This window comes from Argopecten irradians, chromosome 6 (assembly GCF_041381155.1).
Source record: "Argopecten irradians isolate NY chromosome 6, Ai_NY, whole genome shotgun sequence".
Lineage (NCBI taxonomy): Eukaryota > Metazoa > Mollusca > Bivalvia > Pectinida > Pectinidae > Argopecten > Argopecten irradians.
This window is the reverse complement of record NC_091139.1, coordinates 16,727,981-16,745,363: the sequence shown is the minus strand read 5'-3', so window position 1 is coordinate 16,745,363 and position 17,383 is coordinate 16,727,981. Positions and strand designations below refer to the sequence as shown.

At 34.9% G+C, this 17,383-nt stretch overlaps 1 protein-coding gene across 1 annotated transcript in view; it reads left to right on the top strand.

Moving 5' to 3' along the window:
* Positions 1-17,383, top strand: part of LOC138325159 (uncharacterized) — a 31,739-nt gene extending 14,356 nt beyond the window's left edge. Inside the window, exons 21-41 of the mRNA XM_069270633.1 lie at positions 160-236; positions 615-820; positions 3,324-3,493; positions 4,115-4,278; positions 5,110-5,204; positions 5,686-5,871; positions 6,406-6,641; positions 7,250-7,521; positions 7,747-7,886; positions 8,436-8,600; positions 8,910-9,134; positions 9,546-9,699; positions 10,571-10,764; positions 11,351-11,510; positions 12,215-12,377; positions 12,906-13,368; positions 14,076-14,190; positions 14,529-14,757; positions 15,253-15,424; positions 15,833-16,009; positions 16,642-17,383. Coding sequence (XP_069126734.1) covers positions 160-236; positions 615-820; positions 3,324-3,493; positions 4,115-4,278; positions 5,110-5,204; positions 5,686-5,871; positions 6,406-6,641; positions 7,250-7,521; positions 7,747-7,886; positions 8,436-8,600; positions 8,910-9,134; positions 9,546-9,699; positions 10,571-10,764; positions 11,351-11,510; positions 12,215-12,377; positions 12,906-13,368; positions 14,076-14,190; positions 14,529-14,757; positions 15,253-15,424; positions 15,833-16,009; positions 16,642-16,779 — 3,901 coding nt within the window. The 3' untranslated portion in view covers positions 16,780-17,383. The remainder of the gene's footprint in view (positions 1-159; positions 237-614; positions 821-3,323; positions 3,494-4,114; positions 4,279-5,109; positions 5,205-5,685; positions 5,872-6,405; positions 6,642-7,249; positions 7,522-7,746; positions 7,887-8,435; positions 8,601-8,909; positions 9,135-9,545; positions 9,700-10,570; positions 10,765-11,350; positions 11,511-12,214; positions 12,378-12,905; positions 13,369-14,075; positions 14,191-14,528; positions 14,758-15,252; positions 15,425-15,832; positions 16,010-16,641) is intronic.

Below are 17,383 nucleotides of genomic sequence, written 5' to 3'. Positions count from 1 at the left end.
TTTTTATTTTCATTTTCATATACTTTTTCAACTTTGTCAAGTTAATACATATACCATAAAAGTTTAATTACACCAGTCATCATCTAGATAGGAAGAACATAGTAAATGTACATACCATGTGATACTACCAATAGTATACCCCAACTTGTCCATTAATAGAACTACTTTCCGCCTATCATTTGCGCACGATTCGAATGACGTCGATCAACACATTTGGATGAACCTAACTAGAGAAGGTAGGTAACATTGTAACTAATACATGGTTATAACGTTGTATTTGTCATCATCCTTCCATGTTCCTATGATGCAGCTGGACATAACTAACTTGATCAAAGTTTGTATGCATCATGGCTGACTATTTCGTACTGTTGTCGTGTTATTTGGTGAACCGCAACACAATTTTTGGCAAAAAATGCGAAAAAGGGTATGCTTCGTGAAAAAGGGCAGATAACGTAACGTTCACCGGATATGAATACTTACTAGTAATGTCAACGTTTGTTTGACCTAATTTGGACTTCCAAAAAATTATAAACAATGAATAATATCAAGTAAAATGGCAACATCTTTTCTATTATTCTATAATTTCTACATGGTTATAATGTTTGTCTTTGAAGGCCAGGAGAACACAGACGGGCTAATCCTACATACTCACAAGAGAGATCGTTTGCAACTGTTGGAACTGACTATTCCGAAGGCCCAGATATATTTATATGCAAAAGAAGACTATAACAGATCCTCTGGGGTAACATCAACACGATACAAAGTGTTTGATGTACATCTAAGCGTTGCTGACAAAACTGTGAACAGATTCCTAGTAGAGGTTAGGCAAAAAATAAAACACAATGAAATCAAATACGAAGTAATCGAATCAAATGTTACAGTATGTGACACTACTTGTTGTTTCCAAATATCTAAATAATAAACATCTACACATAGTTATTGATTTAAAGTCATTGGCCGTACTAGATTAATGAAAAAGATATTATTGCGCCTCAAATCAAATTTGTTATTGTTCTAATTTTTTATTTCTTTTTAACGAGGATTGCACACAGCCCTTGGGCCACTAAATGCTCTCCTCGACACATATGACAATACAAGATATACCTGACAATAGATTAGAATAACGCACACACTCTCACTCACACAAACATTCCATGACCAAAAAAAAAGAGGGGAGAGGGAGAAAGAAATCGAGAGAGAGAAGAGAGTGAGACTTAGAAAGAGACATGCGAAGGAGGGGGAGAGAGCGATGCAGATGCAGAGGGGAGGGGGATTGGTGTGTAAAGGAATAATTATTTAGAATCTTTTGGTGTCGATGATATATTCGAAAACGGAATCAAAAATAATTTTGTTTGATGAATCGGTATTATTTTCAGAGCCATGTAATAACATTTTGACCAAGTTCAGGTATGAGATTAATGATAAGGTCAGGATTGACATTTGGAGCCAGCTCTTTACAAGTATTTTGAATTAGTTTTGTACGTGGGATTATAAATCTAGGACATAATAAAAAGAAGTGTTTTTCATCCTCAGGAGAGTCTACACAAAAATCACAATATTTATTTGGTGTCAATTTGTAAAATCTATGTTTTTTCAGGGCACTGAGGTCTATTCTTAATCTACAATGATTGATTTTACCTTTTCCATGCCCATGCGTATTTAGTGGATTTGATTTTGGAGTCGAAAGTTTTGATAGTGCTTGTAAAAAAGAGTTAAGAGTGGGTTTATTCCTTATGTGTTCGGGAAGATCGTTCCAGTCTCTAATAGTTTTTGGAAAGAAAGATTGGTGATAGAATGTTTTTTTGGAAGGAACTTGAAGTAGTGTATTAGAATTTCTGAAATTGTAGTTTGATGTGCGATGTGAAAGGAGTGGACAGAGCGATTTAAAATATGGAGGAGCGAGATCATGTTTAATTTTAAATAACATTTTAAGTCTGAAATACTTCCTTCTATCACTTAGTAGCTCCAAGCCAAGCTCAGTTAAAAGTTTTATATATTTTGTTATCTTATACCCCTCTCTACAGATTAGAGCGGCCCGTCGCTGGACACTTTCAATAAGGTCGAATCCATGCTGATTGCAGTTTCAAATAGAATACAACCATATTCCAGGATAGATCTTACCATAGATTTATATAGCTTTTTCAAGACCGACACGTGGTATTATGTACGACAATGGCTGTAATATGTTTCACATTTTATTAGCCTTTGCTACAATGCCAAGATGTTTGTGTGTGTCGACGTGATTGATAGTGATATTATTGAGCTGAAGATCAGGGTTGTCTAGAGTGCGCTTTTTGGTGAATATGACAAGTTGTTTTCGTTGCATTAAAAGTTACTAACCAACGCTTTGCCCAATTTGAGAGAGTAGAAAAATCATTATTTAATACAGTCTGGGTTATTAATTTCTTATTAGAGAGAAGTGTCGTCTGCAAATAAATTGATGTCCGAAAGAATCCCTACATTAATGTCATTAACATATATTTAAAATAGTAAAGGGCCAAGTAAAGAGACCTGTTGGACACCCGAGTTGGTATACCTACGTTCTGATGATTGATTATTTAAAACAACAAATTGATTTCTATTTGTAAAATAGCTTTTCAGCCAATTAAGTAGATTTCCTTTAATTCCAATATTCTCTAGTTTTGTTATGGTAAAACTAAATAAAATACGCATATCAATACCTGATTAGTACCTTTATACGTTTTTCAAATTAAATAATAATAATTGTTCTCAATATCTTTTGGGTTTATGAAGTCATAGACAAAAAGCGAACGGACATTCTTTAAGATAGACGCTTTGCTCTATGCAGAATGTGCTTCGTTTTTTGTCTATGACTTCATAAACCCAAAACATATTGAGAATAATCCTTTAGAAATAATGCATTTCTGGCCATTTAAGATAATAAAATGAACAGTTTCTATGGATGCTATTCATTAGCATATAATTTCATATCTAATCATGTTGATATAATAGATCATTATACCAGAGTCGATTTTTCATGTGATTCATCTTAAAATTTAATAGTATATCTACATGATTTCACGTCTGTGGACTTGTAATAAAGATGTAATTTGACCGATTTAAGCCAGTAAATTGTGAATGAACTTTGTCCCGCCTTCATCGTAATTTTGACGTCACGTCATTTTTCCTGACGTCATTTTATTGTTTCCGTCTGACATCACAATAAATTTCCAGCCAATTGGAATTCGTTGCAGGTCATATTACACTAGTGACATACGCTAAACTAATACACGGGCGAAATCACTGGATATTAGACAGATTATGTGATAAAATGATATTGGATGGAATGTGCTCTGTTGTAGGAACGTGGCATCAACACACGGACTTCTGACCGGATGTCTACAATCACCACTCGTAATATAATGGATGTCAACATCGCTATGTCAGGAGCGAGTCTGGATGTTACAGTGGACAGCTTTAGAAACACATCAAACGGTCACTATAGCACCGCATGTAACATCACTTACTATTGGTTAGTAAACTTTGCAAGATGCAACATGATCTCTGACTTGACAGTCTTTAGACTCAATAATAACGAATTATTGAAATTCATACATTCGTTGATATTGTAGAAGGTTATAGTCGTACATAGTGATACGGTCATCTTTTAGCTTCGTGATAGGTCGGTAGATTTGAGGACCTGTAAGTATGGGTCGCGGGTTCGAGATCAGATGGCGGCTAACTATTATCGGCCTGTTACAATGGGTGCCATGGACCACTCCAAGAGGAAGTATCGGAGGCTTCCTTGAAAGGAGAACCTTGGTTAGTTTGAGTTCGTGTATTAAAGGGAGGGAGAAGTGTAGCAGGTTGCACTTGCACATAGTGATAGGTCGCTTTCTAGCTTCGCCCTGGGGGATTTCCCTTTAGCTCAACAACAGCTGATTGAATAGTTTAAACTTTAAATTAAAAATGAGTTCTGCTTCCTGTTGACAACAACAGTGTCCAATATCTAATATCATTGGTGGTACATAAATTATTTCATCGGAAATGTTATTTTAATATTTTTGACCAAATAGACTCCTCTTTATGATATGATAGAAATATAATTAATTTCTATCCTTCAATGAGTATAAGTAAATGTGTTCCATTACAGTACCCCAGCACGTCCCTTGCTGTACCTCTTCCACTGGAACCCAACCCTGGCCGCACAGAATGGTGATGTTTCTACGGTTCATATATTTAATGACGCAGTTATCGGGTACACCAACAATAACACTATCTGGAGGGCCAACGACTATATGCTGCTTAAACTACCAGGTGATATTTACAGTTTGTACTGGCAACTATACTTTTGGATGCGTTACGGTAACTCGAAATTTTCATGTCGACCAGTCGAGTTTTGACACGACTTTGAGATAATAATGTTGGTTATAACTGGTCGACATAATAATATTGATTTTTTTTTTCAAAATATCAGTCGACTTGCCATATCTCAACCAGACGTGTTAAAACTCAATAGGTCGACATTATCATCTCGGCAAAGTTAATTAACGTAACTCGACCTTAGATAATACGAAGGAATAAATATGCCACCATAGAAAACATTATTATCAGTGTTTAATAACATCACATCATGTGGATCAATATTTTATGGAACAATACCTTTGGTGAAATAACGTGATGCCAATAACGACGTAAACGTATGTCGCTGCTCACTGCAGTAGGGATATTTGTTGAAAGACGATGAGTTTCAATTTAATATATTTTAAATCCAAGAACTTAACGATCGATGTGTCGGGATGAAAGGAAGAACATTATTTGAAGAAAATAAATTAATACTAAATAAATACTTACTGAGCAATTTGTTAGTTCATGAGGATATGATAGTAATAACGTATATTTATAATAATATTAAGTCTGTATATATGTTAAAATCACACGTACATACCTAGATTACATTATTCACACGTTAATGGTTATCTTTTTACCCTCATTTCATAAACATTCTTCAAAATGTTTCCTTAAATTTAAAACTATTCCCTAGATAAATAATCAGTGCTCTTTGAATAAATGCACAATAACACTTTTCTGGCGTTTAAATTGTCTAAATATAAGTTATAAAAATACATGAGGTTATTGTATTCAAAGGTTTGAAAATCAGTCTGGATAATAGAATGCAAGCCAACGAAAGTCATGCCAAGCGCCACACTGTGATCGCATATACAGGAAACGACGACCAAGAGGTGAGGTTTTAATGAAATGTCAATATTTTGCTCGAGGAATAATGTACATTATTATGAAAAATGAATTATGAACGGATGAACATTCAATCATATTGACATGAGACTCGGTGTTGTCGCACATTTACATTTACTTGCCACTTCAACTATATATCTAAACAAACTAAGCTGAAGTGAAGCCTATTACGTCTTGATTGACATCCCAAATGTTACCTTCATGACGTCACATATAAATATGGAAACTGTCAAAATACCTGTTCCTTCTTAGGAATTAAAGTATCAAAGTCAAAGTAAAAACCCTCAAAACAAGTAAATCATATACATATAAAGTATTCGACTATCGTATTATGTCATCTGTGGTCAATTTAGATGTAAGGGCTATATGCGAACAATCATGTTAAATTTTGCTTGATATAATATTTATGTATCATGTATTACGATGAATATTTCAGTATTAACTTTTTGTTTGTTTATTTTGATACAGCATACGATATCCATGAATGCCAATGTGGACAACAGTACCAACGCCACATACAACAGTTACGACTATTACATGTTGCTGAAACACAGTGGCATGCCATACAACTTAGCTCTTCGTGGGCATCTGAAAGGAGTCAGCACGAATCTGCAGATATTAACCGAAATCGAGCAGGTTTCAAAGAGTACACAGGTATGATATGCCAGCAAAGTAACCAAAAAAAAAATTCCTCATATCACTTTTTAACCCCCCAATCGTGTTTGTCTATATTCCAATTTGAAACAACTGACTTTGTATATGAAGGTAACGCATTTCTTGAACAATTTAAATTCTTTTGTTTTTGAAGGAAAACAATTTCGTGGAGATATATTTTTATGGCAATTGATTACTCTTTTCCTAGTGGAATTCTAGTAAAACAAAAAGAAATTTGTGATACATTCATATAGTTTTTACCTATACATTCTATATGATAGTTGAAATTACTTAAGCAATATTAATATATTGCCTTGATTTTTCCATTGAAGTCCTGCCCTGGAGGAATATTATCTCATAAGCAATATGATATAGGACAAAATATTTCATTTACTGGGTATGGAGAATATGGATTTTCCACCCGAAGAATCACTAAATTAGACAAAACCATTGACACTGTTGTACCTGATTCAGTGTATCCTCGTGAGGAATAGCCCTATCTTTCATACCTTAATAAGTATGTTCTTTCCCCAGGAGTCTTCTGAACTCGACAATTCAGATGGTAGTATAGATAGTGATGGGGCAGATCCCTGTGGTAGTACACCTGGGGCTACAGTGATGGCCTTGACCCTTGTTGGGGAATCTGTGCCCGAGGGAATAGAGATGCGATGGGACTATAATTACAGCCGACAGGTGTGTGGGGGACAGGTACTTTACCGTACAACAGGTGCGTTCGGACGGCAACCGGTCAACACGCGTAGGAATTTCCAGTAAGTATTCACGCAACAGTGATTTCTTGCACATTCAGTATCATAATATATTGAATATGATATAACATTTTGTGATGTCAAGATTCCTCTTACGCAACCTTTATGTTTATTTATGAATCGTGATGGCAAGTATTGAAATAATCTCTGTTATTGTTGTCAAATAAACTCTAAGGCCCATATATGTACATGATAGTAGATAGGATATAGGACTTTTTGTTTTGAAATCCGTATATCGATATTCGATTGGCGACGCAGTAGTATGGAGATATTATACTTTTAGGATAATGATGACACACTGTGACGTATCCGTATGGCTTATTGCCACCTCAGAAGGTCTCTCTCCTTGTCCAATACTAAGGATTTCCGTTAGTCAGTCAAATGTTAATCTATTAACAAAATGATATAACCTTAATTACAACATAAATCCTTCTTGTGATTTCAAAAATGAATGGCGCTGTCATATCATTTTGATCTTAATAAATGGAAGATACACTTCAGCAATATTTACTTCTGAACAACAAACAGACATCTCTATAGAATTATTTATTAACATTTTCTTATACAGTTACTACCTAGTATTAAACTAATTAAATGACGTTTTAATCTAGCTACTGGTTGACTGTAGACGCGACTGTCACTAAGTCACGTGACCCCGTGGGAGATCAGGAGGCTGTGGTCCGATCCAAGTCATACAGAGGCAACGCCCGCATCCACCTCAGTTATTTCAAAGTTATAAACATGGTTCTGGAATACAAAAGTGAATTGATAAATGCTTCTGGCATTTTCCATGTCTATGTAGTTCCAAAGAAGAACGAATTGGGAGCTCTATTCCATTACCAACTACAGACGCCATGGCCTCTGGTTAACTTCAATATCAGACGTAAGTATCATATAAGGCAAAAACCTATCATTTCTTTTCACACATGAAATGTTGTGTCTCCTGGTTTTTTAAACTGGTTATCGAATTTTGCAATACGTTAATTGCAATAAAACGTCCAGAAGATAAATACTGGCCTATAATCGACTATTCGTATTTCATAGTTTCGTAGTCACTATATGAAATGCATAGTTATGTTATGGAAACATGATTTATATTTACTTTCAGATTTCTATAATTATACTGATCACCTGCTTCATGAAACGAATGTGACGTCAGCCTGGCTTGATGTCGACACCACAGCGCATTATTATATCACGTGGTTTGATGCATTTAGGATCGACCTCAACAGCACCATTGACTCGAGGGTAAGGCTAAGGATAAAATGAATATTCACAAATAATACCTTAATTAGCCTTCTGTGTGGTCTATGACTTGCTGTCTTTTTGTTAAAAAGTATTTACCGTTAAATAAGAAAGTTATTGAATAATCAAATTAAAATATTGAATGTCCACGTGTACATGTTTAAAATAACTCGGAGGTCTCCCAACTGTTCCGATCTATTCCCATATGTACGGGTATTGCCGATATTGGTCACGTGTCACGACTTGGGAGGCTTCGATCTATACGGGTATCGCCAATGTCGGTTACGTGATGCAATTCAGCTTTCCTATATTATCCGAAAGTTTTAAACATGACGTTGTGGCCGCTTTTAAAATACATGACATCCCTTCACTCTCTCTGATTGATATGTCGAGGCTTTATGTATCTGGAGCATCATATATATGTATCCATATTCACACATTGTATGTTTAATAACATTTTATTAGAGTGTAGTTTACATGAAATACAATTTTAAAATGTCTTTGTCTCATTGCCGTTCTCTGTATAACTAAATAATCTTCAAATTCTTTTAGTTACCATGGTTACCGGGAATAACAAATGTCACCGGTCACTACGAAATGTCGGATGACGTTTTACCATTGGTGTTGGTGGCTCTAGAGAGGTCAGAGGGCACAATTAACATAAAGGCTGATATGATCAACACCTCACTCAACATTATCACCGTCACATTTCAAAAGGTAAATAATACCTGCAATATATATAATATTTTATCTCTAGCCCTCGAGAAAAGAACTCTTTCCAGGAATGCAATTCTAGATGTATCCCGACAAATAAGGACATAATTATTTTATTATACCGAACCAAATTTAAACAAATCCATACATTAATTACATCAACAAGCTATCTAAATATATGGTAAAAGAACTCATAAAGATATTTCTCAACAACATCATCAACTAAGCTAGTATTGTACGTATCAGTGTAAAACAATTTAGTCACTGTATTTCGCCTCTTAAAATTGATAACTTAGCATTTAACTGTTAAAGCCTGGCGAGGGAGTCATGGATGTGCTGACTTGGAGGATGGAACTGACACACACACTCGCTGTTACACATTCACTAAACTGGAATCCAAATCTGGTCCACATTATTAGGGATGAAGCCATTGTACGGATCAGTCAGCTGCAGTTAGCACTTGTGGATGCAGGAGAGGAAGCCTTAAGTAATTCCAAGAAGCCTGTGATGCTGATGGTTATTCCATTTACAGATATGGTATGACATTTCGATTTGTATTGAGGTAGTTTACATAGTTATCTGTTCTTTTTGGTAGGTATCAGATGTGAAGTCATTACATTGTGGATGATCCCTGAAAAATATGGCGTTATGCTCACAAAAATATTACTGTCAACACCTTCCCACAAGGGCAGAAAAGAAACAATGTATTATGAAACGAAAAAATAAAAAATTGTTCAGACATTCTATAACAAAATCAATCATAAGCTTGTTGCATGCTTACTAATGTATAATTCCATGATTGATTTCATAATAAATTTTCTTTAAAAATCATTTCCAGTATTTAATAAGAGAATACAATTCCAGTTATGTGCACAGGGAATAAAAAGTAAGGGCTAAGAAAGACACAATGATCACCATTTAATGAAAACATATCCATCTTCTTTTCAGACAGTAGGAGGGTTACTACAAACCTATCTATTCCCGTACTTGAGATTCCATCTGACAAACGGAGAGACCATGACTCAAGAAGACAACCCTCAGAACACTCCTGGAGAAGCTGAAACTGAGCCAGGAAATACTTCCTCACAACAAACTAATTTTGGTATCTTAATCACTCACTACTGAAATTCTCAATGGACTGCTCTGGTCACCTGGTTCTGGTCATGGAGATGAGTCCATTTATTGTCAGTTTGTTAATCTTATACAAAGATGAATCATTTTATGTTATGTATGAACGTATGATCAAAACCTTAGTATGAAAAAAGTATACGATTTTTTAGAATATCTGTTGTTAATCAGATTTGTTATTATTTTTTTTACTTAAGCGGAGAAGTTTACAATGTGTAAATGACTTAACAAACTAGGATAATGAGGCAATTTTTCAAATACTAATTTTACATTTTGAAATGCTTATTTTAAAATTTTAACTATTTATGTGAGGCATCAACTGATACAATCTAATTAAAATTGGACTTGTAATTTCGGCCCACTACGATCCTCTGCGTTACGCTTCAATACAAGATCTAGCAATGCCCCGTTCGGGGTTAGCCAATCAGCGTGTCGCCTACGAAATCTTCGGTGTAGTAGGTTCTCTCGGACGTATAAAAGGCTACTAGCTACATAAAGTATGTCCCGAGATGTATGATTCTAGGCCAGGGGTCATGCTAAGGCGACCCCGAACGGTGCATTGTTATATCTTATATTGGAGCGTATCGAAGTGGAGCGGAAATACAAATATAATTTTAATTAGATTGCAACTGATACAAAAAAACCCACGTATTTTCATTATTTTCGCATGTAACAGTTTTTCACGTTTACCTAACATTTAAAAATGCTATAGTATCCATTATCAAAAGGTTGTTTTCGAGGATAACTTTGCCCGCGAAATTTAACAAAACTCGAAATTAATTCAGTTTTCAGTATCTGATTAGGAAAATTTAAATCTAGTGAAATTTAAATCATATATTTTTCAGGAGATTTAGCGTTCGGCATGATGTCGGAAAACCTTGGTAGAGCCCTTATTGCTATAGGAGGGGCCAATGTGAGTCCTCCATGGATTGTGGAACGTGTCATTGACCACTATCTACGCCCCACCATGCAGAAGATCATAACTGAATCACGTGTATCAGTTACACTGCCTGTTTTTGGCAAATGGCGCTCATTCTTAGTAAGTACCTAGTAAGAAAAAGGGAGACAACCAATTAAGGAATATGCTGTAAATGTACAATAAGCGGTAATACTATTTAGAGCTTATCGCACCAGACCTTTTTGCAGATTTGATATTGTATTTTCTGTACGTCGTTAGTAAAGCAATTCACAGCAATAATTACATGATAAAAATAAATTTTGTGCAAAGTATTGTATTGTTCCAGGATAAGTACGTTTACATATTTCTACAGTTTGCAGCTAGACACATCTTGTGCACTCATAAATCTCAACGATCAACCATTATGACAAACATGATCAGGGTTACCATAATACAATATATAAATATACAACACTGTGTTTGCAGAATATGTCATGAAAACATTGAAAATACAACATACACTTTCTTGTCACTGCTGTTACTCCTACACAATCGTATACAAGAGTGTTTTGATAATAATTAGCTAGCAAACATGTATTGATAATAAATAATCTTAAGCTTAAAGGGTTTTTATGTGCCATTTTACACTTGCAACGTTTAAATAAGGATTATACCCGCTATTTGTTTACAACGTTTAAATAAGGATTATACCCGCTATTTGTTTTAGTCAAGACCAAGGCAGACGTATGGGGTCCGCTACCTTGAAGCACTAGGCGGGCGTCTGATTAATGGCGCCAAAGCATACAGTTCTGACAATTCTGCCAGAGCGGTTGTTGTTCTTGGACAGTACCTGGTCACATACTATCAAGAAATATACCATATTCCAGGTATGAACACCTTGTGTTTATATATGCGTATTGAAGCTGACCATCGGGATTCGATTTCGACAGATGTTACACACCATATCATCTTATATTCTTTTGAGACCGAAATAATTGTAGGGTCAAGGGATGAATATGATATTATATAATTTAAAGGAATATCTTTCGGAGAGAAAAACTTGATATAAAAGAACGACAATTTGCTGAGTGGTGACAATCAGCATTTTTTAACGAGCAATGTGTGATTATTTGTATCCCATATGTAAGAAAGAGGGATGAAATGTTAATGAGTACTTGCGCCATGGTTACGCTGTATGTATTGATAATTTCTTGAAATTGACATCCCATGATTTTCTTTCCTTAGCGACAATTTGATAACCATGTGAATTATAGGAGTAATAGCATTATATATTCCGTCCCTCTGAATCATACACTCATGTGTATCATTTTGTGCTTGCTATTTCAATATCATCGAACGAAGTGGTTATGCAATATATAGTTGCAGATTTTCGCGGGTGTTTTGATTATGTTAGATTCAGATTTATCCAAATTAGCAAAATTTGATATCTCGCATATATCATTAAAATCATGGTTTTACATATAAAGACAGTGAAATTGTGCACTCACGAAAAATTAGTTTAAGAAACGTTAAAATGTCAAAAATAGATGAAATTTGTAACCAATATGACACATACTAATTTCCTCTGTAGATGACCAAGCGGCTGACTGTATCCACTTGTTAGCAGCAGATTTTAGTCGTGAGAGGTTTGCGTTATTGTTGTCACGTCAGGGTATCAGTGTAGTTACCAGCGAGATGTCAGTCATGTTGGAGTTTGGGGGAAACGTCTACCGTGACAACTGTCCACGACCCGTGTAAGTAAGAAATATTACCTCGGGCATAGAATACTATTGTGAGAAATATCATTGATTATTCGTGGATATAGTATATAGAAGTATATTTGTCAATAAAACACCGTCATCACTGATATTATTAAGGCTTCTCACCACTGGTGAACAAATATATTGTGTTCGTTAAGTTTCTTAAGGTTCGACCTTGGCCGAAATTCCTTGTTCGTAAAATAAAAAAACCGGGAAAATGTCTGATTTGACAATTTCGATTCAAATTATGGTATTATTACTTTGATATAATACTGCTAGTGCTAAAAGAACCAATATAGATATTGTCTGTTTTTCGATTTTTTTTTCCAACTGAAGTTTGATGGAATAGACACTGTTGAGCCATTGCAATTGACACCTTGTCACATGATTATTGTTCTTAATTATAATTGCGTTCAAAGTACAGGCATTACAATATGTTCAAGAAACAAGATCAAGAGGCAAGATCATTGTACAATTAACATTATGCTGTAATACGTTAAGACATATTTTGCATTGATTTAGCCATTTGCCACTTGGACGTAAAGACAGTCGAATCCATGTGTATATGAAACGTGAGGATCTGATCCTGACAACAACCTATGGCGTAAGAATCTCCTGCTCACAACGACGACATGTGTGCCATATTCACGTAGATGGAAGCCACTTTAGTCACTCCTGGGGTCTGTTGGGGACCAACGATAAGGAGAAGGGATCAGACTTCCAGCTGCCAAATAAACATATCACGTCAGATCTTCAAGAATTCATCCAAAGCTATGCAGTGGGAGGGCCACCAAGATGTTTTGTGCATGGGTCGCATGACGAACAAGCAAGGCTTAGTGAAGGACTATTACACCATGGTCCTCATGCATTGACAAGCGGGCATACTAGATGTAGCACAGAAATGGCGAATGAATGCAATCGCCAGTTTACAGAGATAATCGACCAATATCATTGTGACTCCCATATATCCCCGGAACAGTTTCTGGTTTGTTTAATTAAATTGATCATTTGATTTCGGAAATTAAATATGCTCCATCACTGACAAATGGTATTTTTTCATTATCAAAAACGGAAGAAGACAATTTAGAATTTTGTTTCGGTTGCAAAAGTTACTTACTTTACACCATTTCCACCTTTAAAAAGTTTGAGCTTCTAATTTTATTTCAAGATACAAATATTAAAAAATAATTAATTGCATCCCAAACAAATTCCGAGGCACTGTCTCATATATGGTATGAACTACTGATTGTGCATGCACCAAAGGATAAATAAATTATTTCATATAACTTTTTGTGTAAATTATACACATTTACACACGATTAAACACAAATTATTATTCAAATCACGAACATCGTTAATGCTTTATCGGCGTTGGAGCATCTTTAAATATTATAGCATTATAAAGTTGAATTTGATTCAGTGTTCAGTGAATAAAGTTTCAAACATACTGCAACAAGCTTTCAAACTTAAAGTTGCGCAGTTAAAGACTAACGTTGGTCAGTGCCAGTTCCTTCTTTACTCCTAAACACTCTTGATTTTCTAAAACAGAGTGTTGCTCTACAACCATGGTTGGTAATAAGCTATAATTGAAAGCAATTTCGATCCACACAAATGATAAGCATAAAGAATAGTAGTATATATGTATTTTATAAACATGTTTATGGCTTTTAATGTCGATGGCTTGTATCACAGGATAGCTGTTTAGCAGAAGCCAACAGATGCGGTCGAGTTGCTGCCGATGTTTGCAAGCACATACGTGCTTACGAATATGTCTGTCATCTTAAAATCTCTTACGAAATAATACATGGTATGTGAAATATATAAATTTTGTTCATCATTTCCTGTCCATGATACTGATGTTTGTAAAATGTAATGTTGGTACGGGATTTAATTTCGTCAAATTAATGTTGTTTTCTCTTATTACGTACATGTATACGGATAAACAGTCACACCTGCTTTTAACGATCAACCCTGCAAAAAGACCACTTGCTTAATAAGACCACTTTCTCACAGTGTTTCAAATGGTCAATGCCAATAAATTTGACTTTTGTATAAAGATCACTTTTCTACTTTTGTATTAATCAATCAGGTGGTCTTTATAAACAGGTTTGAATGTATAAGATAGAGAAGGATTTTACTTTATAGCAAACTGTCACCTCGAAAATACGACATCAAGCGAAGGAAGTCGGCGGCCTGTGGATATGGTTCTGGTCGTGGATGAGACTTTGGGATCTTCCAGATTGGAAATTGAGTCCTACGTTGAAGCTCTTCTACATGATGTGATAGAAAACATGCATAACGTTCAGCTAGGAATAATAGGATATAGAGGTGCCGTACATATGGACGATGCTCTAGATCCAACGGCTTCAACCAGGTAGATTAATCAATGTTTGATTATCTAAGATTTCTCAAATCAGATCAAAGATTGAATTGGATAGGAGGTTCATCGGACATTGATTCAAGGATTGTAAATATTGGGATATATCAAATAGTTGTTTTGCAAATTTGACAAGTAGATTTTGAAAAAAAAATGAAAAAAATAAAGTGAATAATAATAAAATATTAATGATAATAAAAAGTAAATAAAATAAAAACAAAACTCCTATTGTGTTCAATGTTTGAGAGTGGCAACAGGTTGGATAATGCTGTCTTTTGTTTAATGTACATGTATGTCTTTGACGAGATCAAGTGATGCACCTTCCACCTAAAGGTGTAATGCAGCCTGTGCATATGGATACATGGACATCGACTTGTTTTTGTATTAACGCGAGTAAATCCAGGTTATGGCGTATTAACATTATGTAAAACTACCATACTGGACTGCATTCCCTTGACTTATAATCTTACGTTGTATAATGTCAAACTAAAGGTACATGGTACAGCTGGATAGACTGAATGTGAGCGCGGCCAATTCCCCATGGAGAACCGCCTGGAAGAGATTTCCAAACGTTGATGCGATGGACGGAGCACTAAGAATGGCGTCCACTTATCCCTACCGTCTCAACACTCAAAGAATGGTCATAGTTATCTCGACAGAAGAGGTGAGTCCATTACACTCGTGTCATGTTCGTGTTTTTTGTAATGTTAAAGTTATGAGCATTGTGTTTTTAAAAAAATGGCAAACGACTTTCCCTCAAAATTGTTGCAACGCCATACGAAATACAGAGTAATTAATTACATTTTTGTACAACATGTTGTTAGTTACATGTTAATTACTTCACATTGCTGTTCAGATAGTAAAATATGTTGACAAAACTGACGAGAGCTAATTCGCGGTATATGTTTTTCTGTTGATTTTTTTAAATTTTTTTTTTATTTAAAAGATATTCAATTAATTTTTATTATAAGCGGAGATACATATTAAATTTTGTCTGATAAGAAACGACTGAAAACAAGTGTTTTTTTTTGCATAAAATCAAATCCATATATAAATGTATTTTTCGTTACAGGATCCATATATAAGTGATGAACTGGAATTCATGTACGATAACCTTGATATAATAGTGAATTCCTTTGGTGATTATGAATCTGTAAATCCTTCCGACAAAGTTAATGGCATCAATTGGGACAGCTCTGTGATATACCGAGACTGGTTTTCATCGTATCGCTTTCTACCACTACCCGAGGTAAGATCAAAACCAAATGCAGCAGCTATTCAGCTTATCTATAATAAAACTTCATTATTCAACATGTAGCAAATTATAATTATCTTAGCATTTCATATTAGGCGTAGTTATTTGATGTGTAGATATATTTCGATAGAAGTCAGAACCGTAGACAGCTATATGTTTAGACGGAACACAAGTGTGTCAATTCCAGTATAAAGAGGTATGCGAATGCGTCAGTATGCAGGAAATAAGAGAACAAAAAATAGCTAACATACCTTGGATACGACAAGGAAATTATTTTTGATTTACCGTGAAGCCGATATTTTCGCGATTTTATCTTAAAACGAGAAAATCATAAGTTAGCAAGATGGATTTTTAAGGTTTATATCATTCAATCATTTGTCATTATTTCGCGTATCAAAATTTCGCGGTCATAACATTGTGCAGCGAAATCGCGAATATATCCTTCCCACGAAAATAACCGGCTATACGGTATGTTTCCTCTTTATTAGTTGGTGATTTTTGGTATAGTGACTGATGTGTGTGAGCTGTGTCTGGTGAAAGTTAAAAAATAATAATATTATAAAAGCAACGGATTCTTTTATGTAAAGTAGAAGAATGTTTACATGTAAATCTTATTTTACTTTCAGGGACGGCTTGTGGACCTTGTGGCAACGACTAAGGGAGCGGTATTCAATGCTAATACGATCACAGAAAAACGTGAAAAGAGGATGAAGTTTATTTTCAAGCATATCAAAGAACAGATTAATTTGAACAATTACTGTTAATTCACGATAAGTACATCTAAACCATTTCATTTTTGCGAGATTCAAACTTTCGCGTAATTTCGCGAACGGGCTCTAACACGAATTCAAACATTGCGAGAATAAATGTATAACGGGTACATTTGAATGTTCATATTGAGATCATTGAATCCTTTAATGGGATATTTTGAATTCGCGAATAATTTTGTTGAAAATAATAAAGACGTGAAAAATTGTATAAACGAAAATAAAAATGTTACGAGAACAAATCAAAAGCAAGCTATTGTCTTGAACAGAACAGAATTGTGATTCTTTTCTATGAAGAGAATATTGCCATTCTATCATCTGCACAAGTATCATGTTATGTGAAAAGTGCAATATTCATGGGCCGCAGTGTCGAATTATTCCATAATAGGTTCACATCTGACGCAAAGAAGTGGTCAACATAGGACAGTAACATGCATGCATTTGCATATAACGTATACCTATTATTTTGCTTAGGTATGGATTATGAGTGTATCGTCGTAATTTTCAGGGAAAACTACTAAATTTTGCTTAAAAATGATGTCATATAAAATACCTACTTGCAAGATGGTAATGGGTTTTACTCTAATATGCAAAGATAAAA